Here is a 26,803-nt window from a genome sequence, read left to right on the forward strand (position 1 = left end):
GGCTTGAGATCAGGGGCTGCCATCGGCTGGCGTGGAGCTCCCCTGACGAAATGGTGTTTCAGTGGTCAACTGACCCGGCCCAGACGTAACTACCTGGTGTGTGGCTGACCAGTTCCCTGATCCAGCTCATGGTGCCTGTGCTGGCACAAGGGTAAGAATGAGCTGCTGGGGCGCTGAAGCTAAAAGGTGTGGTGGACTGATGGTTTAAGTCAGTCTAAGAACACGCCGCTATAAGAAGGGGTTCAAACAAATTTCACCTAGTCATTCCAACCAGATAAATGGTCAGCCTTGCAGGGCGTTTAAGCCTTGTAACTCTCTAGAGCAGGACACTTGCCTTCCTCCAAGCATGCAAGAAATGCCACTGAGGTCGATTCGTCCCCAAAGGACTTTTAATTGGGTCTGCTGAAGAGCATAGCAAGTTCGGCAGAAAGGCAAAAAAGACGGGAAGCTGCATAAATTACTTTAAACAAAAGCAGCAAGGATAGCATCCCACAGGCGCTGGACACCAAGCACTTCCCTGCTGCTTTCCCGCTGTTCCAGCAGCCTGGGACTGAGCCAGCAGTCAGCCATTTGCCACAGGTACTCAGCCACAGGTCCCGGGGCACTGCCAGGCTGTGAAGGCATCCCATCTCTTTTGAGCTTGCTCAGAGGATGAGAGAATATGGGAGAACGCTCTGGGTGAGGTGAGCTCAGCTGCAAACTCAAGTCACTTGGGGGCTTTGATTGCCCCGACACCCCAACTAACTTCAAGAGGGATCTGCAGTAGATCAAGCTTGAACCATTTTTGAAAAGCCAGCTTGAGTCCATTAATCTCTTTAATTTTGAAGGATTTTATTTATTGGTTTATAAAAGCTTCTCTAAGCACAGAATAAAGGAGAAAGGGACATCTCCGTGGGTTTTGTAGCTAGGAGATCAAATACTCACAGGTGCCTTCCGCAGCTTCCACAGGAGCCAGCAGGAAGCTCCCTCAGCAGAGGAGCCGAAACTGGCCTGCAGCCAGGTAAGCACCCTGCTCTCACACTGAACATAGCCAGAGGCAGATTTCACCGTGGCTCGTTTCAAACACAGCCAATGTTAGAACAGATCCACAAATATGAACGCCAAATTCGTCTGGGGGGCAAGAGCACGAGGGAGGAGGCAAGATACAAGGGAGTCGGAAAGGTCAGGAAGGCAGACAGACAGATGAGCAAGCCAGTGGGCCAGAAAAAAATATCATAGGGGTTTAATTCTGCATCATTTTGACCCCCCCACTACAATACGCAGAGATGCACAAAGAGACAACTACAGGCATCTACAGAAAAGACCTTCCAGCACATCTTGTGGGAAGCCCAAAATACTGATTCGAGGGTAACACCAAATACCACGGACCGGAAGGAAGAGAAGCTGCTTCCGAAATCAGTGCTGGCTGCCAAAACTCACATCGCCTCTGTAACGCAACAGTGACGGGGCAGTTTTCAGCGGCTCCCCAAGAAGACTGGGAGCACAGCTGCTACTGGAAACTTTGCTGCCACTTCCACAAGCCCGTCTTCAGCAGCTCAAGAAAGCTGCAGTCGGCTGCTGCTGCAGGAGCACTGAACGCCGCTTTCACCCTCCTCTGAGACCCGGCCAGCACACGGAGCAGTGCAAGGCAGGCTGACAGCACCTGCCTGCAGCAAGGTAGGTAATGTGCTGCCTGTGTGTGAACTGAGGCAACCATCACCTGAAGGGTCTTTGCAAGAAACTGCTATGGCATTGAGACTGCTCAGAAAGAGTGGAGGGAAACATGGAAGTGCCCATCAGTGCCCTTCCCAGAAGATGACCTGCAACAAAGGCACAGGTAAGGACCTCTGCCAGGTACAGGCTCCCTCCCCTGACGGCATGCACAGTCTCTCAGCTTGCGTGCATAAGTTCTCTCTTTACCTAGCACTTACAGAATATACTTTTTTTTAAAAAAAAGTGCGAAGAAGCTACTTTAAACGCACAAAGCTGCTGGTAAAGTTTTTTGCTATGTTCAGTTCATTAAGTTAATGGCTGTACTTGTAATCTCAATGCAAACAAATCCCAATGGCAGACACAAAACATGAAAAATGTTTTCTTGTGTAGAGAAAAGTTCACAGTCATCAAGATCTCTGTGTATCAATGCAACTTCAAACAACAACACCAAATGCTGCTTTGTGTGCAAATGGCAGTTGTCAAAGCTGCACCAAACATGCTTTCTTTTCCATTGTAAAAACCCTTCCTCATCTCAGGATTTGTAATTAAATTCCAAGCCACAGAAGCACAATGATACTGAAAAAGCTCAAATAACTTTCTTATATTCATACTCCCACTAGTTGCTTTGACAGATCAGATGGAAAAGTAGTATTCAGCAGGGACTCTGAAACCTCTTGCATTTCCTTCCTTTTCTTCCACAACAAGTACAACCGCTGCTCCACAAGTTCAAGCAAGTTTTATATCTATACAAAAAACCATTAGCCACTCACACAAAGTAACTGAGGAGAAAGAAATATTTTAACATTAGCTGGGAATGGGGGGGAAAGAAGCTCTACAGAAGTCAGAAACCAAATACCAGTTTCTTTTAAATCATCATGTTTCAAAATTTCACATGGTTGATCCTAATTGTAGCTGTGCATAACCTCTCTTATCCAACAGTGCTTTATAGTTTTACACATGCAGCACTGATCAGTAGCTGCATCTGGGATGACCAGCTCCAAGGTAACCGGTATGAAATCTAGACTTTTGAGAAAACCATACAAATCTTTTAACTTTAAAAAGATCTCCTGCATCTGAGTAAAGCACATTATCCATTTCCCCCCTAAATCATTAAAAACAACATATCCCGAACATCTTTCCCTAACTTAATGCACCTTAGTCAACTCATCTGTGCAAGCTGGAAGACACGAGCTGTGCAAATTACAAACAGATTTAAACCAGCTATTCCACATAATGCGCAGTCCCTCAAATTAGATGTGTGACTATCAAGCCCTACTGCCATCGCTTAGCACACAAGGATTCTGTTTTGATTCAAATACTTTATGAAATCATGAATTATTTGTGTTGCAGGTAATAAACTGATGTGCTTATATTATACATATAAGCACAGATTAGTTTAATGAAAGAAATGAAAATTGTGAGAGGTTTTAAACCTGTGTATACCTAATCACATGGTTTGGGATATAAAAGAGACGGCAAGCAAGTAAAAATGTGCAAGATATGAATCATAAATGATTATCAGTTGCTATTACGCAATAAACAGGCTAGAAATTGGTTTAAAACCTTCCACGCAGGACCTTTCGTCACTATCACTCACACTATGCTGATTAGAAAACAACTGCTTACTTGTTTTTAAAACACCTTGTACTGAAGAGTTTATTAGTATTGCTAGGAAGCCCTTTCTACCATGTATCCTTTCAAAAGAGAATGCTAGAAGTCATTAAGATATGTTTAACACACTTAACTGTACTGTATTTGGGCAGCATAGTTCCTCTTTGGTTAAAGGGATATACAGCCCTTCCAGAAAGGAAGGAAAGCTTAATACCTGGTACAGTGACCTGGCAAACCAAGTCAGCTGTCCACAGTATGGAGGGGACAAGTCATTTTGATGTCCATCTCTTACACAGTCTAAATTTTTACCTTGCCCAGCTAAGAATTTATCCATTAGGCAAGCAGGTTTAGTGGTATATTAGGTGTGGTTTGTTTTTTTTTTTTTTAATGCCCTCAAAGTTTTGTACAGCTTTACACATGCTTTACGGCCAGAAGGCACTGAAGGGATGAAATATCTTTTAAAAAATAAAAAATCAGTTATTTATTCAACTATCACTGATTACCTGGCCAAGCAGGTGAGTGCAAAATACAGCAGTCTCTTCTCAGACATAGCTCCTCTAAGCCAAGGGATTAAACAGAAATTAATTGCTCTTTCGTGCAATATTTGGGAGAGCAATTTCTCACACTCCTAAAGGACACCTAAATATCTAATCACTTCCTTCTTGCTAAAAACCAAAACAAATACCAGCCAAACTGAAAAAACTTGTTCTCTTTATTTTACGGGTGAAGAAGGACTATTGTTGTGTTTGTTACCTCCACTGAGCTAACAAAAAAGTTTGTCAGACTGGAAGGAACGCCAGTATTGCCCACCAGTTAGTTTAGCACATCTTAGGATTTTCAGGCACATGTATTTTTACAGCATTTACGCAACGCATCCTTTCTGTCTCTAAAGAAGGAAATAGGAAAGCTTGGGTGAAGTCTAACTGTTAAACGATAAATTTCCATTACAGAACCACAGTTACCTTTTTTGTCTCCCCCTTTTGCAACAGGAACATTACAGGCAACCGTTCACCCATCACATTCTCAAATATGCAAACATTTTCCTTCCCCCCCCCCCGCTCCGATGTCTCATCTTGCCCTTCAGAAATAAGGGAGCTGCTGATCCCATGCCAGAGCTGAAGCTGTAAAACACCCATGTAGATGAAGAGTTCCCAATTTATTTACATGCCCGTCCAGCCGTCTCGCTGGCCTGAGCTCTCACCCCAGGTGAGAGGGTGGCTCAGGGCCCTTCCCCCTTGTTTTATTTGCACTTAATTATCAGCAGTTCTTCCGTCCTGGCCTGCTGGCTCTGGAACCTCCATTGTAAAGCTATTGCTGCTTTCCTACTCCACATCTCCTTTCAAAAGTTAAATGGGACATTTAGTTGATTAAATTAAAATAGGTTCTTTTTTTTAAATCATGAAAATGTACTTTGACTCAAGTGTCAACATTTTGCACCAGAGATGAAGGGCCTAGACACTGGCAGGGTCATGCTGCTCAGCCAAGGTCATGTTTTCCTAATGCTTTGCCATAGGCTCTATTTGTTCTGACCTCAAAAGTTAGATAAAGAAATGGCTCACTTTCTATTCCACCACAGATATTCTGGACTTCAAAAGAAATTATTTTTTAGTGACAATACTTTCTTCAGGCAATGAGATAGCTGCTTCTAATTTTAATGCAATCAAACAAAAAGGCATTGAAAATTCAGTGGCGTCAAATTACTAATGATATCAAAAGTTAATGCAGCTTTTGGGGGGGAGGAGAAGGAAGGCTAAGCTTGGGTGACTTGTTAAGACTTCAAAGTTATCTCCCTCTTGTTTTCTTCTCACCATTTAGAACCACTGTGGCACCTTGGATTACCAGACATGCCATTTTTGCAATTGCAGAGGATTTCAACAGTACTGTTTATTTACTTATTCTGACATTCCACATTAACAACACTAAAAACAGCTTCAAGGAAGCCTCAATTTTGAGGCCACAGTAGTGCTTTTTGCTGGATGCCTTGTCTTACTCAGAAATTTTTCAGCACTTCTTTTTTTCCCCCCAAGTCATTTCCTCATAAAAGTTATTTCAAGCTTGCGACAAATGCAGGATTGAAACTGCTCATGAAAATTTATTGTGTACTTGTTTTCTCAATGGAGTGATTTACTCATAGTTTGTGCTTCACAGCAGTAGGTAAAAGGTAATGTTTTTGCAAATGAGAAATAGCAGGCAATAGAAGCTTCTTCCTTCAAATAAAGCCTTCAAAATAAATTTCCTTCAAATAAATATTAAGGTATGTTATGCAAAAGAAGAAAGAATAATACCATCCTTGATGCAAGAAGAAACCATAAATTTAATCTAACGTGATAATGCTGTGGTGATACAATGGTCATCATTAAAAGTCAGCACTTACCATCAATTGTTGTGCAATGCCACCCTTGCTCTACACACTTAATCCGAGGGGGAGGGAGGAGGAATGCTCTATATAACTACCTAAGAAACAAATGTTTAACAGCTATTTGTCCGTGCAAGTTATTTCCACGCAAACATTTGCATTTTTCCTGAAGAGTAACTTTTATAGTCAAAACCATAACACTTTGTTTCAGATATTTATCTCCAGTCTTCACAATAGTTAACTTATACCTAACCATGCTTACCACTGAAAAAAAGTTAAGCTCATGCTTAAGTACCTGCGTAAGCTACTCGCCAAATGAGCCACATGTCAAAATACTAGGTGGACAACCTGGCTTCTTTATTCTGAACTCAAATACTCCGCAAAATATCTCTAATAACTTGGGCGGGGGTGGATTGGTATTGGTTTAAATATTAATCTCCAAGGGATCCTGCCATCTTCCCCAAAGCTGTTTCTTCAGCATTGTTTTTCCTAAACATCTCTCAACTAAGTTATGTCTTAAGCCTGCGAGATCACAGTGTCCATCAATGTAACCGTGGGGCCACAGAAAGGGGGAGAGTTCCTTATTGGCCTTCCAAGAGCATGAGCTTCAGTCTCCTGTTTTAGCTGGCATTCAAAATACCAGTATTACTATTTCATAGAGACGAGCTGAAGTGAATACGAAGGATCACTCTGTCACACACCTGAGGAGCACATACTATTTCTTGTTCTATTTTCCACAGCCAAGATTAAGGCACGAGTAACTAAGCCTAGAGTAGGAGCCTTTTAATTCTAGGAAACATTAACATACAGCACAGCCATACACAACGAGAATATACTGCGTTATCCACAGGTGTAAGTGTTCAGGCTGTGCATGAGGGGGCACAGAGACTGAGGCACATTGCGTGAATGGAAAAAAAAAAAATACACCAAAGCCTTTACGCACACCTCCTCCCACTTCAAGGGAACATCAGGGAAGTACAAGCTATCCCATGGCAAGCTGAAATGGACAGAACCTCTTAAATGCCGCTGTGAGCGAGAGGCTGATTTTCCATTTATATTAACATATCTGAATCTACTGGAACTCTTGACAGCATAATTTTGTGTAATTATTTTCTACTCACTATCCTCCTGGATTGCAAATATGTTTATCTTTTATAAACTGACGTCGGTGTTAAACAGCTTGCTTTTGTTGTTTTACTTCTTAAACTAGTTGGGGCTTATTATGAAAGACAGGGCAGTGTCTTTTCTTCTACTTGCGGTTTGGCAATAGTCTTCACTACGATAAAACTAAAAAATGGGTCAGAAAGAGGCAAAATGAACGTACCAGCCAAAGTCTCACCTCTTCTCAGAATTTAACAGTGTGAAGTTGCATAACGCGCACATACCTGTTGCATTATAATGGTGAAGAACTGTTACCAGGTAACCAGCGATTTCGATTTCAGTATCGTTTGTTAAAAGCTTGCACGCTTCAAATAAAGCTCTATAAGAGCCCAGTTTTTAGGTAAATATTCGTATTTTCTTGCTTAATCGGGTGGACACCCTGGAGACAAACACTGCAGAAAATTTCCACACAAATTTCCACTTTTAATGAGAGCCCCCCGCCGCCTCCGCCGCAGTCCCCAGGAAGGGCTTCCACAGGCTCCTACACCCATCACGCTACAGCTGCGACAGGACAGGCCACCCAGCTGTGGGTCAAGCGTGAGCCTGGAAGGCCAAAAACTCACATAGCATTTTGAAATAGGCTATGACTATGACTTGAGGAAGATGAGAACCACAGGTTTGAATCTCTCTCCATTCTTCCACTAGGAAAAAAAAAAACAAACAAACCCAAACCAATCAAACAAAAAAAATCAGATACAAGTTCTCCCCACCCTCAGAGAACATACTTCGCTTCACATACATATTCTAGAACATACTTCACTAGGGCTTGTCAAGCACTCCCAGTACCTTGGACAGAATGATAACAAAGTCCAAAGGATCAGCCTTATTTATGATACAAGTTTACAAACGCAAGTGTTCACTAATCTGTTAAAGAGAATACAGCGGTCATTGCAAAAAAAGAAGAAAGTGTGGTGGAATACAAACAGCGTTCTCAGGCTAAAATATGGGGTATTTGTGAAAGACCCGAAGCAAACAAACCAGTAAGGTAACTCAAGCAACCCCGATGATGACTGCAAGCGAGACAGTCCATGCAGGCAACTGCTACTGTACAGGTTAGAAACAGATCAGTCACACTCCCTACTTCTATCAGATGCACGTTCTAAAAATATTTGTGATGGCTTCACTCTGCCTTGCTTTGTCTCAGCAAAGTGCAAAGCGAGAGCGGCCACTGATCACAAACAAGGCCCGAGTGTGTACCTGCCTTTCTTATCTCATACGGAAACTGGCAGATGCGATAGGCAAAGGCGGCCGCCGCAGGTTTCAGCTTTGCACAGGTTTTGTTAAATCTGCAATAGACTGAGCTACAATAAATGAATTAAAACATACATTAACAGCATTAGTAATGCCCTAACTAGGAATCTAGGTTATTAAAGTAAGCTGATGCTATTCAGAAAACATGTTAGCCTATTAGCAATAGAAGAGACAATTGCTGGTGGGTAGGTTGTTGGAAAATCAGTAACGCAACCCGTGTGACATTCACAGGTGCCTTTTACAGTGCTTGGGCAATATAGTACCTATTGTAGTGGAGGGTTCAACACATTTGGCCTTGCACCTCTTCCCATGCAACGAAACATAACCCTGATGTCCCCATTGTCACTCCCTCGCAGCAGGCCACCATATTCCATCATGTGCCATTCCACAGACATCTATATATAGAATAAAATGACACCATATAGTACATATGACTCTATGCAAGCACAGTATATGATTTTTAGGAAGACAGACTCACAGCTTACAGATACCTTGGTAGATACAATACTTTGCCGCTCTAGTGACAAATGTTATTTAAATGTTACAGCTTCTTAAATAGAGCCTTTCTCCCTCTCCCAAGTTTTATGTGCCACCCACACAGAGATGCATTTGTTATCACTTCAGCACGGGAGGGCTCCCGTGGCAGGCGCGGCACGGCCAGCTCATGGCCCAAAGAGAGCACAGAGTGGGGCACCTGCAGGAGACGGGCAGGAGGGAGTTTATCTGCCCAGGAAGGGATCAAGCACGATCATTGCTGGCAGCTCATTCCCTTTCTTGAGAGGGGAAGATGGATGCTCTCAGTTTGGGAACTGCCCCAAGCCGCAGGACCTGGAGGTTGCTGCTCGTCTGCTTTAGACCCAGGCCCAGGAATCATGCCCTGCGAGTTGTCCGTGCCCTCAGCTGGAACAGCAGCATCAGCTTGTCCACCTCACAGGAACTACAAGCACAGTGCTACCTGCGCTGGTACTAACCATTATCAGGCATCACCTTTCCTGAAGCTAAAAAAAATGCCCGAAGCCAGCAAGACCCTCTTCCATGGCAAAACTCTACACTAAGAAGGGAGGAGGCAACATTCCAAGGGGAAGAATAGGAGAGTAAAGGTGCAACCTGGAGAATGCCGCTGTAAAGGGATCTGGGAGTCCGTGCTTGTCTGCCCCTAGGTCCAAAGAAAATTAGGTGCTAAAAGTATAGTACACGCATCCTAAAAATAGATCAAGGAGATGGAAGACAAAATTTTCTGAATTTTTTTTTTTTAACTGCAAAGCTCAAACAATTCTGTACCATGCTCAAGGTTTACTGGGAGTTTGAAGAAAAACCTTCAGTTTTCAAGTGCAGAGCGCACTTCTAACTGATCGAGAGTTAATCCTTGCAACAACAAAAAACCAAAGAGTCTAATTAGAGCTACCCTGTGAAACCTGTCTTCCCCTGGGGTGAACAGTCAAGAGCACAAGAACAACCACTTGTTCTGACCTCCGCTATGACAGATCCTCGGGAACACAAGAAGGTTAAAAATATTATGTGATACTGGTCCTGCAAATAGGAACGATGCACTGTGACTACTTCTTTAAGACATTCAAACTGCATTTCTGTTTTTCTACAGTCATCAACATGGAAACCCACGACTGCGTTACTGCAGAAGAGACTTCCTCTGCATCTATCTGCAGAGGACCTCGCGCTTTATCAAGACAATAACAGCTTGGGCAGCAATTTCAGTTACTACTTTATCGTGTTCAATGCCGCAGCTTGTGCTGAAACAGCACCGCCACAGTGATGAAACGGCACGTTAAATTACTTATTTACTGTTTTGTAGATTACATAGAGATTGACATTCAGCCTGTTCGAATAAGGCTAAGGAGGTATGGAACAGGTTATTTTGAGAACTGAAAGAACCATCCAAAAAATATAATTAACGACTCGGTAAAAGGAGCGTGTACACTTCTCCCCGCCCGCCAGCGGGTCTGTGCACTGCCATTGCAAAAGCCCGACTGCAGCTCTCCCTGCCACGCCGTGGCGGGAGCACATGCCAGCACAGGTAGGCGCTCACAGCTGGCGCTGAAGGGAGGTGTGTCTCGGCACCCTGGAAACAAACCAGCCCTTTTCCTCCGAAAACCAAACCTCTCGCCCGTGCCGCGCAGCCAGCTGCAAAGGCAGACCACGCCGGGTGTGCGAGCAGACAGCTGTAGGTGGGGTGTGCACAGGGGCCAGCCCGGGCGGGCTCGGCTGGGCTCCCTTACCGCATTACAGCCGCTGCTGCAGTGAAGCGGCGGGAGGGAGAGGTTTCCTCGGGCGCAGGGAGCCGCCAGACCCCCACGGCTGCCGGGAGGGGGTGGCCCCGCAGCACCTAAATCCCTATGAACCTCCGAGCTGCTCCCACCCCGCGGCAGGCTCCCCCCAGGGCTGCGCGGATTTCGGGGCGCTACATCGAGCCCCCCCCCCCCCCGCCCCAGGAGGAAGGCAGAAATCTCCCCCAGCCCCGCTAACACACTGACCTGTTACACTGCCCGGCAGCCGGCCCGGAGCGGCGCTGCCCTTCCCGGCAGGGCCGGGGCCCCGGCTCCGCCGTGCCCCGGCCCGGGCAGCCCGGCAGAAGCCCCGCGCCCCGCCTGCCCGCGCAGCCTTTTGGGCCGGGGCTGCCCCGGCCGGACACGTACCTCTGCAGGGGCATGACTTCGCAAGCCATGCTGGCCATGGGGCCGCCGCCCGCCCAGCCGCGCCGAGCCCAGCCGCGCCGAGCCGAGCCTGCAGCGCCGCCAGCGCCGCGCCGCGGGGAGCCGGCGGCCAGGCCCGGCCCCGGGGAGGGGCGAAGGGGCCGCCAGCCCCGGGTTGGCGGCGGACGGCGACCCGCCCCGCCGACGAGGGGCCCGGCCGGGCCCCGGCCCCTCTCGCTGCCGCCGGGGAGCGAGGGACACCCGCCCCCCCCGGCCCCGGCCTCGGCAGACACAGGTTAACCAAAGAGGTTTACGATGTCCGGTTGGTCCTGGGCCTGTCAGAAATGCCACGAGCTGAGCGCTAATTACCGCAGGATACCTTTCAACAAGAACACCCCACAGGGTCTTCTGTATCCCTTGCAGGAACTGTGACTCGCCCTCTGCAAGCTGCACCGGGCCGCGCTGCTGCCTCCACGTTGCCTTCACCACGTAGAGGTGTCCGCAGGCGTTTGAACTCGCCGCCCCTTTGCCTTGCAGTAGGTGCGACTGGGGTTCAGCGGGTTTATGCGGTAGATGGTCAACCGATTCAGAGACGCAGCGAAGAGGAGCATATGAGAACTCTTCCCTTAACATTTGAAATGAAGAGATAAGTGTCGCAGAAACCAAACTGATTTTTACTGACGTTGCCAGTGGGCCACCCTCAAGCACTCCTGCTTCTACATCTGTGGCTGCTGACCAAATACTGCTCTGAAACAACGAATCACACCATTTTATTTGGTGGAAATGCGGGGCTGGGAAAAGCGGTAACAAAAGAACCCCACGCAATGGGTGTGCCACTTTCCAGGACATAGCAGCCTTGGAAAACGAGCAGTACACAAGCTGTCGGAAAGTCTTGCACTGAAATGTTTGATGGCTGCTGAAGGAGCATATCCAAAGTTTTATTTTTTTACCTTTGCACCTCCTCTGCCCAGAACGCCTAAGGAATCACCTTCAGCTTCCCCCGACACTGGACAAACACTCCTGCTGCTGTCCCACCTGCGAACGACGTTACCACGCCGCACGCTTTATGCGACGGAGAAGCGGACAATCTCGAACGGATAAAGGGCCATAAGAGAATGGATCCTTTCAACGTTTTAGGTGGTAAAAGCCTAACGGCTAATTCTGGCACAGCCAGACATGCCAATCTTCAAAAACTCAAGTCACTATTAAAAGCACCGTCACCTTCAACCCCCGCGAAGACTGGCACTGGATTGGGAGAAAGCTGTGGCAAAAGCTCAGTACCTATATGTTTAAGACTTTCATACAGGTGTAGGTCATGTGAATGAGACACTAGCCACATCAGCCTTCTTGAGAAGCAGCAGACACTCACAGGTTAGCAGAAGAACATCAGACATTTCACGGGGATGCCTAACAGATCCTGACCTTTGTCAGCAGGAGGCAGGGGCATTTTCTGTCTTAAAAACAAGAGCAGCGGGTAGCTGCAGCCTGAGAAAGCGGTGGCATGGAGCAGAGGCGCAGAGGTCAATCAAGAAGCGGCTCCGCTTCAGTACGCTGAGCTGTTTAATATTTGCTCCTGTCAGCAGGCCGACTGGCAGAAGTGCATTAGTAATGCTTCTGCCCATTGCCTCAGCACAAGCCCGTTCCGCTGCGCCACAGTCACGCCAGGCACAGCACAGGGCCCCTTTTTAGGAAAGTCAGCAGTGCTGATAAAGCGCTCTGCCATCACGGATCTGGGCTGCTCTTATCTGTGGCAATTAAATGAATATCTTGATGACTTCCTGTTAAATTAAATGCGCCATATGTGCTCTTAAGCAACTGAAGCCATGAGAGAAAGATTTTACTCCGATACATAAAACTGCTTCAGTATAAAACAAAAGCACCTTGTACTGTTTCACAATTTGACAATAAATCAAATTGCCTCTTCCTGGCCAGTCTTTTTTTATACACACACAATTATTCATAGTTTATTACACTTCCATAAACTGAGTGTTACCATCAGGATGCCAATAAAAAAAATTAATTTTCCACATTTAACTAAGGACTCATCTACATGGGGAAGGAGTCAGGGTTCTCCAGAGCAGCTTGCTGAATAAACCGAAGTGGAGTAACTCAAATAGCTGCTGTACTCTGAATTTATACCCTAGCTATTTTGTCGTAACTTCCATGGGACTTGCCTGTATAAATGAGCTTAGAAGTACTAAGATCCTCGACAAAGAATTCACTAACAAAAAGAGATGCTGTAATAACCAGAAAGATTAATTTCTGAATTAGCATCAGTGAAGAAGAATAGTTCATGGCATCATGCTAAAATCAACCAGATGCCTTGGGAGAACATTAAAGTTGCCCAGGGCTCCCTGGGCCACCAGCACCTTCAGATCCACTTTCTGTTTCTGTTCTCTTCTTTTGGAGTCCCCTCAATGGGGTATCAGTTTTCTCCTCTCCTTCCTTGTCTGCCTCTTTAAAATTGCCAAAAACATCATGACTAAGAAAAGGTACCCTAGCTCACGTTTCCCTGCACACCTGCTGGCATGCAGCTTCAACACCTATTAAAAGAAAGGAGATCAAAGATGAAAAAATGCAGCTGGTGGACTTTTGCTAGCACTGCTGGTTTCCCAAGGTTTTAATTATTTCTGGAGCAGCTGTAGATATTGCAATAAAAGATTTTAACATGCAGAAATGTCAAAGAGAGTGAAATTTAGAAAAGTACTTTGGGGCACAGTGGCCAACCATCGGTAAGAGCAGGAGTACCCCGCTACTCAAACAGTGGGAAAACGCCCCATGGTGCATGTCACCTTACTTCAGTTCGCATCATCTCAATGGGCCCTTTGAATCTCCCACTCTGCTAAAGGAGCACGCGACTCCTTAATTCTTCATGGGTACGGACCACAAGTGATGTATTTGTGGCACGAAGTAGGCAGACAAAAGCTACCAGAAAACTGCAGCCTTATCTCCAAACAAGTCCACTTCCTTCTCACAGATGTTTATGTTAAATCCAACTTGCTACCTGACAGAGGCAGGAATTCCTACCCTCCCCCTGCCCTCTTACATCCTTTTTAACTTGCATAATTCAAGCTGGGTTATTACGTATAAGACCTGGGATTATACAACATTTTGTTTTGGATTTGTTTGTACTTGTTGAATTTGTTCTCCCACGTTAAACATGAAAAACAAAACCTCTTCTGCAAGTTTCATACAATTCTTGCATTCTTATTGCTCAGAAAGGCCAAACTCATCTGTTGGCAGCAACAATGCACCGCATTGGCTATTTATGGTACCACCAGACATACATACAGAGGATGGGGAAAAAAGCCCTCTCTCAGGACAGGCACAGCATCCTCTCCACTGACTGTATGCTCCTTAGCGTGTTGTGAATACTTCAGGAAAATAGACAGCAAATAACAATAAAAATTATAAAGCCCCCTAAAATACCAACACATATCGCCACGCTTCAGCACCTACGCCAAGGCAACACCTGGGTTCAAACTATTTGGTTTGCAAAGTTCTTACTGAGATTCAAAAAAGGAAAAAAGACACTGGCTGGAACCAAATATGAATAATCACTTTTCTCCACCACCATCAACATTTAAAGAATGAACACACGTTTGGAAAGGAAGTCTGTCAATCATCATTACAGAAGTGCTTTCTCCTCTTTCTTTCCTTTTCATACTTAGCTGCACACCAAGTAATTTTCTCAGCATATAAAGCAACAAGAGAAGAGGATCTGTGAACAGCACCAGAGGATACAAGTGATCCAGATAATGGATTTTATGAGGATGTGGCTGCGTCTGCCTCCTGAAAAGCAGTTATCCCTTGCCTCGCTGCACTGTCACACACAAATTAGATACTATTTTTTAAAAAAAGAAAAAAAAAAGATCTCGCCTGGTCTGATAAAATCTGAGGGCTTTTAAGATGCTGGAGCTCTGCTCAATACCATCAATGTATTCCCACAGTGGTTACTAAGTTATGCAATAATTTCCCCCTGGCATAGACATGAAATGCAAAGCAAAGATATCATCAGACTGAAAATTAAAGAATGTACTTTTCAAAATACCACCAATACAAAATTTAAAATGCCCTTATTTATGTACACATACATGCGTTGATACATGCATTTTTCTCTTTAGAATACCTGTGCATATAAACATATGCAATTACAAATGATAAATAACCTGGAAAATCTCCCCCAGGCCAGAAGATTTGTGTGCACACATGAAATAAGCAAGTCACATGTAAATAGAAACCATATTTGGAAACTGTAGCCCTTCATGTCCAAACAAAGCAGACAGAAAATTAAATAGGCCCTGTCCAAAAGAGCACAAATGGGAAGAAAGAGCAACTAATATGTCAAAAATGTGATTTAGTAAAAGGGGAATCCTCAGAAAGGGGGTAAGTACTAACAGTGACTTTCCAAGGCTGGTACTCAGCCCTGTATCAGTTAATGCCTTTATCAATGATCTGAAAGGAAATGTAAAATAATACTGGTGGTTCTTTTTGTATGTTGTGCGCAAGCAAGCATTAGAAGTTTCCATACAGCCATGTAAGAGTCAAATCTGGGAACTATATGCAAGATGACGGGTCCTACTGAGGGATATAACATCACACCGCATCAGCACTTCTATACATGCTCTGAGTGACTGCGCGGCTAAAGAAATTAACATCGTCTTTGGAGGCATCAACATGAACATTGTGTGGAAAAGGTGTATTATGTCTGTATTTCCTACTGGAGTGGTTGCTACAGAAGAGACTGATCAGTTCAGGAATTCCCATTCTCAAGCAAGTTGTGAAAAACTGAAGAGTGCTCAGAGACAACCCATGAAGGGAACGCAAGAACTAAACCCCATATGTTTATTGCTTTTCAAAGAAAACAGCCTATGCATGCAGGAAACGTTAATATTTGACCTAGTACTCACAAGCTGAACAAGATCCAATGGCTGGGAGTCAAAGACAGACAAATTATGACTAGAAATGAGCCATTTTTAAACGGTGAGGATAACTAACTACTGACACAATTCATCAAAGATGATGGTGAATTTTTAACATTCTTACAACTTACAGTTGCTTCTGTTCAGGAACGCCAAGCCCTAGACAAACTGCCCAGATGTTATTTGCAGAATTCTGTTACTCATTTTCTTGACTTATATTCCTCTCGTCCAAAAGAGAAGCAGGTTGCTCTCAGCTGACTTCACTTTACCCCTTTTGTTTTTTGCACTGGCATAGAAATACAAGTTCTGTTGGCATATCTGTGGGGAATATACTGTTTTTTTGCACTGTAGCTCTTCTGCTCCTTCCTGCAACTTGGAGGCCAAATTACCTTTTAAACAAAGCTAGTTAAAATCTATTAAGGAAGAAACATATTCCAGCACTGTTCCTTAAACTTGCTGGGACAGGAGAAAAGCAAATACCAAGCTGAACGCTTCTCAGAGCTTCAGGTTCTCAGAGTTCCTGATCTCAGCCAGCAGATAAGCATGCAAGCACATTTCCCATCGACAGGGACACCCCAAGCTCCCAGGAGACCTGGATTAGGTGCTGTGGCTCCTCTTCATTAAGCAGCAGTGTCCTTTGCAAGCAGTGCCACACCCGCTTGTCAGCCGCTTTAACTTGTTCCAAAGGGCTCTCGCCCCATGGGATAGCCCAGAAATTATTTCTTGGCCTCCCTCCTGCAGAAGGGGGAGGATTGGGAGTAGGTTCCTAAAGGGTTTTACTGGGAAAGCATCAAGTAATGAATGGTTGTGCCAGCTAATCTGCTGTGGGAACAGGGTAAAGCATGCTGTGCGACAGGTCACTACGTTCTTCATTTGCACCAGTTAGTTTGAGGGCCAGAGCATGGGAGAGCAAGCAAACAAGCAGGAGTCCGGTCGTGTATTAAGTTATTATTATTATTAAGTTATTTTCAAAGCAGGCTTTTTCCAAAGCTCTGCTAATCTAATGAAATTCCTAAATATTAACGTCTAATGAAACTTCTCCCATTCCTCCAAACCGTTATTTTTATAAAATGGTCTGCACAAAGACCCTTTAAAAATTCAGCTGTTTCAGACCAATGAAAACATTTGCCATAGAAAACACTGAAGAAAAAAAAAAACATTCATTTGTCAGCAAAAAGATTCCAAAAATTTTAAAATGAGCCCTTGGTACTTGCTGCGTTATTTATATTCCCTACCAAAAACATCACTGGTTTCATACTTTATCACCTTCCAAAAACATCCTTCCAATCCTGTACAAAATTACTATCCTTTGAACTCCATGCCTCTGCACCCACCATGTTTCCTGTGTTCTAAAGCATCTTCAAGTAAAATGCTTGTAGTTCACCCTCAGCCTTATGAAAATAACAACCATATCAGAAGGGGCTGAGCATAGCGGAGGAGCAGGCCGCAGCATTCACGTTTGGTGCACGTGGCTTTCTACTCCACTGAAAGATAAACTGCCATCTGTGTTGGCAAGGGAGTTAGTCTGGCAGACTTACCCTCCAGAAAAACCCTCTAGAAATAGCTCCTCTTCTTCAGCTGATGACGTGACTGAAAGGAGTCCTCCCTTTGCACAAGCGCCCCAGCGGCCGGCCTGGCTCCCAGGAGAGGCGTTGGGAAAAGATGACTTGGCGGGAGAGACCAGCTCTGGCTGGGAGGCACTAAGAAAAGAGTGAGCTGGGTGAGAATAACTCCATCTCTCTGCCTAGAGCTGGGAGATGCATCTGCCATGGAAGCAAGGGGGATCCTGGCCAAAAGACAACTTTGACCAGATCTATTAAAACGTGAGTGTATTTGACTGGAGCACAGCCCTCTCAGGCCAGTCCTAGAGCTTTTTCCTGCACCCAGCTGTGTATACATCAAGAAATACAAATTATTGTTTATGCGCAGCCAGATACAATGATGCTCAATCAGCGCAGCTCACTGCTGTGCCCCTCATTTGCAACATCAGCTTTGAGTCTAACCACTCCGTACGTGTCCAGGCTGCGCAAACACGCTCCTATCCTGCTGCAGGCCAGTCTGAGCAATGCTAGGAGTGGCACAAGTGGATACTGAAGGGAAACAAAGTTCAGCATAAGCCTACATTTAGTTATCAGGAGCATTCAGAACAACAAGAGAAAGGTCTGGAAGCTTGCAACTTCCCAACCCGCCTTCACAGTCCTGAGAAAAAATCCAAGCTTTTCTACCTAAGGGGCATAAATCCAGCAAAAGCTAACAAGAGTTTAGGGGAAAACTCATTTTCTGTGATGCTCACTAGCCCTCTCAGAATGGTGGTCACTTGATCTTTTTTGCAATTTGACACTTTCTGGAGTTTTGGCATGTTTTTTTTTTTGAAGAAAACTTCTATAAATTACATAAAACATGGTGCACTGTTAGCAGTGCTCCCAAGAGAGCAAGAATTTCATGGTGGTTAGGTGGTTCGTAAGCATAATGCAGGACAATAAAAGTCTCATTGTATTGGATATTAATCCCTCCCTACATGTCTCAAACTTTCTGAACGCAGAGAGCTTGGAGACTGTGAAAGGGCCTGAGGAACTGTGGTGGAATCTCTTTCCAGGAGTCCTGTCAAAGCTTTAATGACTGGAAGTCATTAATGTCCAAGCGGCCTTTAGTAGTTTCTTTGCAATTACCTAGTGGCCTCTCTTTGCAGTCATCCCTAGCGCAAATACACTTATTGCAGCAGGAGCAGAATGAAAAGGAAAGCTTTGGTACAGAAACAGGACTATCTTCACACCTCCTAACTGCAGCCCTCTCAGGCCAGGAGCAAGGCACTGGGCCAATGTGAGAAAGTGCAATTTGTAGATAAGCAGTCAGCTTGGGATCACATTCCTCACAACAGATAAAATGAGAGGAAATCTCTCATGGCCACTGACCATGAAAGAGGATTTTACAACACTGAAGCAGCTCAGAGACAAGCAGATGCAAGTGAAGTGACAAGAGCAGTGAGTGACAACCCTGCCCTGCCACCCCCAGCCTTTTCTTATTAGACAGCCAGCTGACCACTTTGATTAAAAATATACATGTGTGTCATGGGAAGTCACAGCTGAACTCATTCAGCCTACACTGCAACGTGCTGAACACAATGTCCAAATGCACAGTTCTTTCAGCTGAACCGGGAAATTGCAGCAGCAAAAAAGCCTGGCTGAGAACTCTGTGACCTCTGCCCGCTGATCTTCCTGCAGACTGCCTGCAGGACGCGGGCCCAGGTCCCCCCTGGGACGCCGCGCAGGAAGGAGAACCTCACAGCTTCAGGTGGCAGAAAACTGCTTGCTCTGCAAAGGTACTGGAAACACGGCGCGCTGTGCTGAACCTCCTCCGCTGAACAACGCACCAGGCACTTCAGGAGACAGGCTAAGGAAGCTACAGCAGAGGGAACTACTCGCTTACTGCAGTAAAAATAAGTCACAGTGCAGAGGCTCTGCCTCTTCCCTAGGCGCTAGTAAGACAGGTTAGTGATGGGTTTCTTGGTTTTTGTAAACACAAATATTAAAAGCACAAAGATATCCAAGGCTGGCTTAAATTCCTTATTGTCCACTGTGTTCTCCCGTAAGAGGCTACTGATCCTTTTGTTTGAAAATGACTTCAAAATTGTCACAGATGTTTGAACCTTATTTCCTATAGCAAAAACTATTATCTGACCCGGTTGCTATCAGAAAGGCACCAGCCTCATGAGATGAAGGGACTTTCTTCTCACAGCAAAAGCAGATACAAAACCAATGAACAAGATGACAAAATAAAGAATCCTTCTAGCTGAGAGGGCAATGCCTCAGATATAGAAAGGGAGTCAGTTTTTTTCAGCTTCGTTACTCAATTGGTGTGAACTTACTGTAGTCCCTTTCTGGTTTCTAAGGCTGCTGGATGGTGTCCCAGGGAACAGGAAAAGCTAATATACTTGGCTCATGGACTGAAAGAACAACTTTTGTTTCCATATGCCCGTTATGGCATTAAAGTGCTGCTTTCTACATTTAACAGTCGTCAGATCTTGGTTTCATTTACGATTCTTGTTGCTTCCAAGATGAGCCCCCACTTCTGTGGCACAGGTCAGGGCATCAGATTCAAAATGTTCTCCATCCCACAAGACATGATTTGTCACCAGGTAAATCTTGCGTAGAGAGGGAAAGATAAGATGGCTAGAGGTGAATAGGAAGGTTAGAACAGTATAATGGATAAAGTCTAATCTAAAGGAGTAACCTGTGCAGGGTGGAAGAGAGAGGGCAAATGCTTGGAAAAGTAAACTGAAATCCACCTGGTGACTTGCACGGAAAAAAATCTACATAATTACATGTTTCTGTGACTGTCATTACATCTTGGCTGTAGAGAGGGAGAAGAACCCAGGAAGAGCAGAGACCACAGCCTGACTCGCCATTCACAGTCACCTACCTCGGAAAGACACATAAATCATGTGTCTTTGTAGCTGTGTTTTTAGAAAACTGAATGCTTTTCTTAACAACTCATTATGTAAGGCAGTTCCTACTGCCAGCATCTCACAATGCGAGAAAGAAGGGAATTGATTGCATAGGAGGGTGGAGACAAATGTACTCTCAAAGTTAAATGAGTCAGCTTGGAAAAACTAACTCAACACAACCTAAAGAGAGAAAGTGACAAACAGCAGCAATACCTTACATAAAAAGTCCTCTCTGAGGGCTCAGAGTAGGGCCCACCAGCGGCTGCTGTGGAACGATGCAGAAGGCAGCCGCCCTCACCACCTCCCCACCGACCTCATTCCAGACCTTTGCTCCTTTCCTGAGCAGTTTTCTCGAAGAATCCACGGCTGTCGGAAGGCAGCCCTGCTGGCTGCCTGGCTGCAATCCTTTATGTAAACCTGGCAGCAAGGCTCCTGAGTGATAAGGCAAATTATTACTTTGGATAGGGACTGAATGTACTGGCATGACAGACTTCAAAAACAAAAAACCCCCAAACCTAAACAAAAATAGTCAGCTAAGCAAACAACACCAGCCCCCCTTTTTGATTTGTTCTGGCAACAACAGGCACCCAAGTTCTTATCACATGCCAGAGAATAATGGTAAGTTTTGGCTTGCCTTGGTTTTAAACCGCAGCTGCTAAGAGGAAAGCCAACAAATAGGGAAAGTGTTTATAGTAAGCACAAACTTCTCAGTGTACAAATACATGGGTTTTCATACCTCAACAATTAACAGCGAGAACACGCAGTGTCATTAAGAAGAGGGTGCAGCAGGGTACATTAACCCACCCCTTATTTTAGGGAGGCTGCTACAGCATGTGATTCCTTTATTTGCAGGACATGGGCCAGATATAAGGATCTTTGCGAACAAAAGGTTGGTATAAACAAACCTTCTCTTTGAGAACGTGCACATGTTAGAAAGCCAGCACGGGGTATCTGTGCTGGCAAATCTCACTGCAGCTGTGACTGCAGCCACAAACAGAACTTTATGATCTTTGGCACACATAGACATGTTTAGAAAGTACTGGAGAAGGCAGCTTACTTACTGAACAACTGCTGTGGTTGCTCTAAGCTTTAGCTCTCTGGAACTGCACAACGTTTTTCACAAAGTTTGGCTGCCGTACACGCACCCATTCCCCAGCACCTGACCACTACTAGCAAGGGAGGGTACCCCATTGCACTCCTTGGATTGGTATTTCCACCTAAGGAACACGCACAGAACCTAACAGCACTGCAAGCAGCAGGGTGTCCTCCCACTGAGGGGTCCTCCTTCAAAACAGTACCAGGACTGCAAAGAGATGCAGCTCCAGCAAGTGCTAGAACAGCCACATACAACAGCAAAGCCTATTTCAGCACCCTCTCCTGGGCAAAAGATCCAGGATGGTGACAACAAAAGTCAGCAGACAGCACGCACCTCTGAGCCAGCATTGGAAATACATTTCTGCTCACCGTCAACAACCCCCTGCCTCACATTTTGGCTGCAGGAAGCGTCTTCCCTCCTGCCTGAAGGCTATCCTTTTTCTTTGCTTGCATATGAAGTTTAGTACGAAAGGCTACGAGCATTGCTTGCAGGAGGCCCTCCTAACTTTGTATCCACTTAAATCTTAATATATCCTATCCCTGAAGTAAAATCCATTCGAATCTGTTATTTGAAGCACTTAAGTTTTAGCACCTCTAGGCACATCCAAAATCACTCCAGCTCCTACTGCAGTTATGTATGCCCCTTCTGAATCAGAGCTTTGAGCAGACATTTTCCTTCTACATAGTAGAAAGAAAGAAGGACCCAAACAGGGACTCGGAGTTTCACAGGGCTGCAAGCCCACCCTAGCCCCCTCTCACTGGTAAGGCCCCAGGGAGCCCCTGCCTACACCTTAGTCCCAAAGCTGCTGCCTCCCTTGGCTCCTGAGGCCTGCAGTGTGGGTCTTGTGGCTCTCAACCAGGTCAAGATAAAGTATGTGTGTGGTTCCCAGGGTGCGGAAGTTTGGCTGCCCGGCTCTGAAGCTCTGCACAGGAGCTCTTGGAAAAATGAGATAAGCCTCACAGAAATATGTAACAGGCTGCCTATTGCCTGCAGACTTTCATTCTTCTTTCAGAGGACCAGTCTTCTCTCCTGCCCCTTCCTTTCTTTCTCCACTGCTCTGGGATTTACTTGAAGACTGCATTACAGATATGTTTTTCTGCTACTGCATAATTAGCTGTTTGCCCTTGGCACACAGCTGTAATAATGAGGCAATTTTCAAGAGAACACATACATTATGTGCTAGTGGGGATTATGGGTACATATAGTTAATCCGCCTACTTTGGTCAGAAAAAAGAACATATCAACTTTACAAATACCATTTTCTTAAGATAACAGTTGTGAACAGAAGGTGATACAGATTTTGTGCTCTGCAATATGTTTTGACTGCAACTGATATTTCACGTATTTCAAATGACAGCAGCACCTTCAAAAAATTCCTGCAATGAAGAATATCATACCTGTAAGGAGACATAACATGTCTTTCAATATTTAAAAAACTGGTAAGCCATTCTAGAAGACATAGTCACAACTGTAGCTGCTACTTAATATGCAGGTCTTCATTTTAAGGTCAACTGCTTGAAGACACATACTGAGAGGTATTTTAAATAGTATCAAAAATTACTAATCAACCAGAATTCTCTCATTTTCTCCCTGAAGACCTCTGCTCTAGTGTCAAATGAAACTGATTGAAAATTTATTAAAGATTACAGTCCTTGCTGGTGGAGGCCTTACAGGCTTAGTGTGTGTGGTTATTTCCTCACTATTACACTTGTGAGACTGCTAGAGGTGGAGTTCTGCACCTATCGCTCTGTGTAGCCCTTCGTCCTCTTCTAATTCACCCATATCCTGATATCTGAGCATGGAAAGGAAACAAACCACAGGTGTTGTCATGAAACAGCAAATGATTATCATTGCCAAGAACCACCTTTATTCTTCTCTAACAAAGATCATGTGATAGCTGAGCAGATACAGTCATTTCACTAAAACATATCTGATAATTACATATAATTAATGATAACATTTATTTAAGAACTGTTAGTACTTTGTGACACAAAACTCCCCAACAAGAATAGCAGCGTGTTTGCAAAGCACTTTATAATCTAGGTCAGATGCCAGAGTCCTTCTGCTAAAAAAGGTGAAAACTCCTAATGTAGTCTGGCACTGAGATAATAGTGAGCTCACTGTGAGCTTAGATTACACAGGAGTGACACAAGGCTGCCAAAAGCATGTTTAAAACCACTCCTGATATATCAGAGCACTACATTAATGCCAGGGAACCGAGGTTTCTGACTGTTGCATAGACAGCTGTCCCCCAAGTGTGTTACGTCTGCTAGAGACCTCTCTCCCTCTTCCTCTTAGGGGTGGCCCAGGGTCTCCTCTGCCATCCTGGAGCTGGATAGAAAAGAGCAAGCACTACCTGCTTCAGCAGCAGCAGTAGATCACTGACAGAAAAGTACTGGAAGGTAACAGCAGTGCAGATACTCAACCCAATTAGGTAAATATGCACAGAAGTGTGATACAGGACAGAAAACTAGGGCATTCTTGAACAAAACAGGATTATGAGAAAATTAATTTCTACAGTTTATTAATTTCCCAGATAAAATTAGAGATGCAGACATCTTTCACCCCAAGGCCTGAGCATGGAGATTAGGCTTCTGCCTAATTACAAACACATCTCATTTGGTGCTTAATGTCCTGTGCCAGTATTGGCCCAACTGTCCTGTACTTCAATGATACTCTTCTAAGGAATTACACACTGATGGGGAAGTATGAATTCCAACAGCAAATGATTACGTCTTTTGGGAAACGTTGTCCTAAAAGAATCACCATTTCTTGGGGCACCTCATGAAGTATGTCAGTCACACATACCTTCCCAGACACAAGACTCGGCAGTCCTTTGTTTCAACTCTTGAGCACTTGATTTCTCTTCACGTCTCACAACATGTAGTGGCGTACGGGCAGGGGCACACGCTCTGCCAAGCTCCAGCATATCAATACAAGAGGCCGTAACTTCTGATCCAGCCCCACCTGCTTGGCCCTGTCTAGCTGGTAGAACTGTATTGCTTTCTCAGTTTTGCCAGCTGACCTGCTTTGGTAATAGTTTCCTAACTCATCTCAAAAGGAGCTGGATTAATGAAGATGTGTAAACGAAACTGATGTCTTCTAGCTGCAGGAGTTTTGGGGGCAGGCTTGGGGACAGTGAACCACACAGCTAGAAGGTGCCTGTAAGGGCACAGCATGTGTGCCTGTAAGGGCTAGAAACCAGATTTGACATCTACGCCTTACTACCATCATTATGATTCAAAATCTGGTGTTAGTGCATAATTTCCTAACTCGTCCCACCATTATTATGAATCAAAATCTGGTGTTAGTGCATAATTTGCTAACTCATATTGTACGCTGAGTGCTGTCTGTCTGTCTGTGCTAGTGCTGAGAATAGCACTTGTCTCCTGCTTACACAGTGAAGTCACTCAGTTACGTGTCTGGCAGCACTGCCTCTGCTTTGTGTTCTGCATTGGTATGCAGAGACACTGCGGTGTCGTGTTTCGTGACATGTAAATAGCACTATTTCCCACATTAGGCCAACCCCATATTTCAGTAGCATACAGCAATTTCCCACAGTAACCTGAATCCTTCATGCGCTGCACTAGACACAAGAAGAAAGGGAATGACAGACTCAATTCCATATCCTGAGAACAGCAAAAAGATACTGGTTCAGTCTGACGTTCAGGGAAGGACTTTATAAGAAACCAAATTGCCCATTACCTCTTCACCTCATTGACAAAGTGCCAGTAATCAAAACTCAAGAAAAACTTTTCGATAGATACTCTTAGAGATGCTCTAGACAGATAGACTCTTACAGATAAATTCAGATAGATAGATACTCTCTAGATACTCTTTTTATCTCTGTCTTGTCTGAACAACACTAGTACTATGATCATTCCTGCCAGAAAGATAAAACCCCTCAAAAGCCCCTTCCTTTCTGGATTAGGAGTGGGAATAAAGTCAGCCATCTGTTAAGACTTAAACTGGGTAGATCAAATATGCTTAATTACTCAGAGGAGACACCTCACATTTCGTTTCCATCTTGTGCTCGGTGTCATTTCTAGTGCCTGATCTTAGATTAGCCCTGTCCATCTGCACTCCTTCACCAAGCAGGCCACCTTCATATGCTTGAAAATTTATATTGGAAAGACAAACTAAAGCACACAGCTGGCTTTGTAAGGAACCTGTTGGAATGCATGGCTTCAACAGGGATACACACATTAATTTGCCTTACATCCCAGCATACTGACTTTGTAAGCATCAATGGAAAAAAAGTGTTCAAAATGCTCAGAGTGGGAGGTGCAGGTACAGAACAAACAAACACACACACACAAAGACAAAAAAGGAGCACTAACCTGGAGAAAAATGCATCACTGTTAATGAAGGAAATTTCATCTGTTAAATCTATCTCCTTCCAACACGAACCACCATCTGTTAATCGGAGGCTGACCTGAGGTATTCCATCTGACAGGCCTGGTTGTGGCACTAGGCACGTTTGGCTGGATCCTTCCATTGTGGACTTTGTCATCTACAGAAGCAAAGAGAGAGAAAAATGAAATGTGAAAGGAAGAGAGGGCCGAGCAGCCTTTTCAGATAATCTGTAACAGAAAGACATTCCGTACTCATGTACAAACAGCAAAGGATATGACAAATAATAATAAAAAATGCATATAACTCAATCATTCTGCTTGATAAAGACTATTTAAAGAAAAATAAAGTTGTGTCTATTGAAAGAACAGGGGCAAGAGTGAAATTAAAAAAAAGGAAGGTAACTAAAATAAACAGAAAGCTATTTTCTGTGTCACAGAAGACAGACTAAAAAAATTCCCATTGAATTTGCTTCTTGACGCAACTAGAGAAACAGATGGTAAAAGCAGTTATCCACCTCTTCTCAACCCCCCTCCCATCCTTTTTAATGGCAATTGATGTCAATAGGTGCCCTGGAAGGAAATTTCTCAGGCTGTGAACGTTCTGGATTGGCATTCTCTGCCGAAGCAGCCAGGACACAGAGTTGGAAGCTGGGCTCCCTAAATCCAAGAAAAAGTTTCCAAGTATCACTGAGCCCATCTACAGGAAGGCCAAGGCTCTTGCTCTGACCCTGCAGCAGAAGCATAAAGAACATAAGAAGAGACAGTGCTGCATCAGACAGGTAGGTAAAGGATGCTTAGGGGAGAAGGAGAGCAAGTCCGAAGGTCTGTCCCTCATGCACTGCCCCAGCTTTTGGCAGTCTGTGGTTTAGGGTTTTTTTTTTTTGACTTGGAGGTTGCACCTGGATCACTGTGTTTAACAGCAAACATTGAACCTAACCTTTGTGATTATGTTGTTTTCTCTTGTGTTCACTTCTGTCTTTAGCCTTTGCAAGATCCTATGGCTGGGAGTTTCACAACATTGTTACACATTGATTAAAATCGAGAAAAAAAGTACTTCTATTTTAGATATGGTGACAGATAGTATTTCCCTTGCTTTTGAATTATGAGAATTTGCAAATAATTTTTCCTTACCTACCTTCCCCATACCATTCTTGACTTTATACCGCTCCAGTAGTAGTCTCTAATCAGACAGAAAAATCCCAGTTTATATGGTCTCTCATTTTACAGAAGTCATTCTGATGCGTTTGATCTTTTTTTTCTGCTTTTC

The 26,803-nt window shown here is 44.5% G+C and overlaps 1 protein-coding gene across 8 annotated transcripts in view; it reads right to left on the reverse strand.

Moving 5' to 3' along the window:
- FAM13A (family with sequence similarity 13 member A) overlaps positions 1-26,803 on the reverse strand; it is a 133,567-nt gene that overhangs the window by 50,286 nt on the left and 56,478 nt on the right. For 5 of the 8 annotated variants that reach the window (XM_087738114.1, XM_087738113.1, XM_087738112.1 and 2 more), the window contains exon 6: positions 25,522-25,694. In XM_087738114.1, coding sequence (XP_087594240.1) covers positions 25,522-25,694 — 173 coding nt within the window. The other 3 variants (XM_087738115.1, XM_087738116.1, XM_087738117.1) reach the window with 3 other exon arrangements.

This window comes from Nipponia nippon, unplaced genomic scaffold (assembly GCF_047370975.1).
Source record: "Nipponia nippon isolate SJK-2023a ecotype South Korea unplaced genomic scaffold, ASM4737097v1 scaffold_6, whole genome shotgun sequence".
Taxonomy (NCBI): domain Eukaryota; kingdom Metazoa; phylum Chordata; class Aves; order Pelecaniformes; family Threskiornithidae; genus Nipponia; species Nipponia nippon.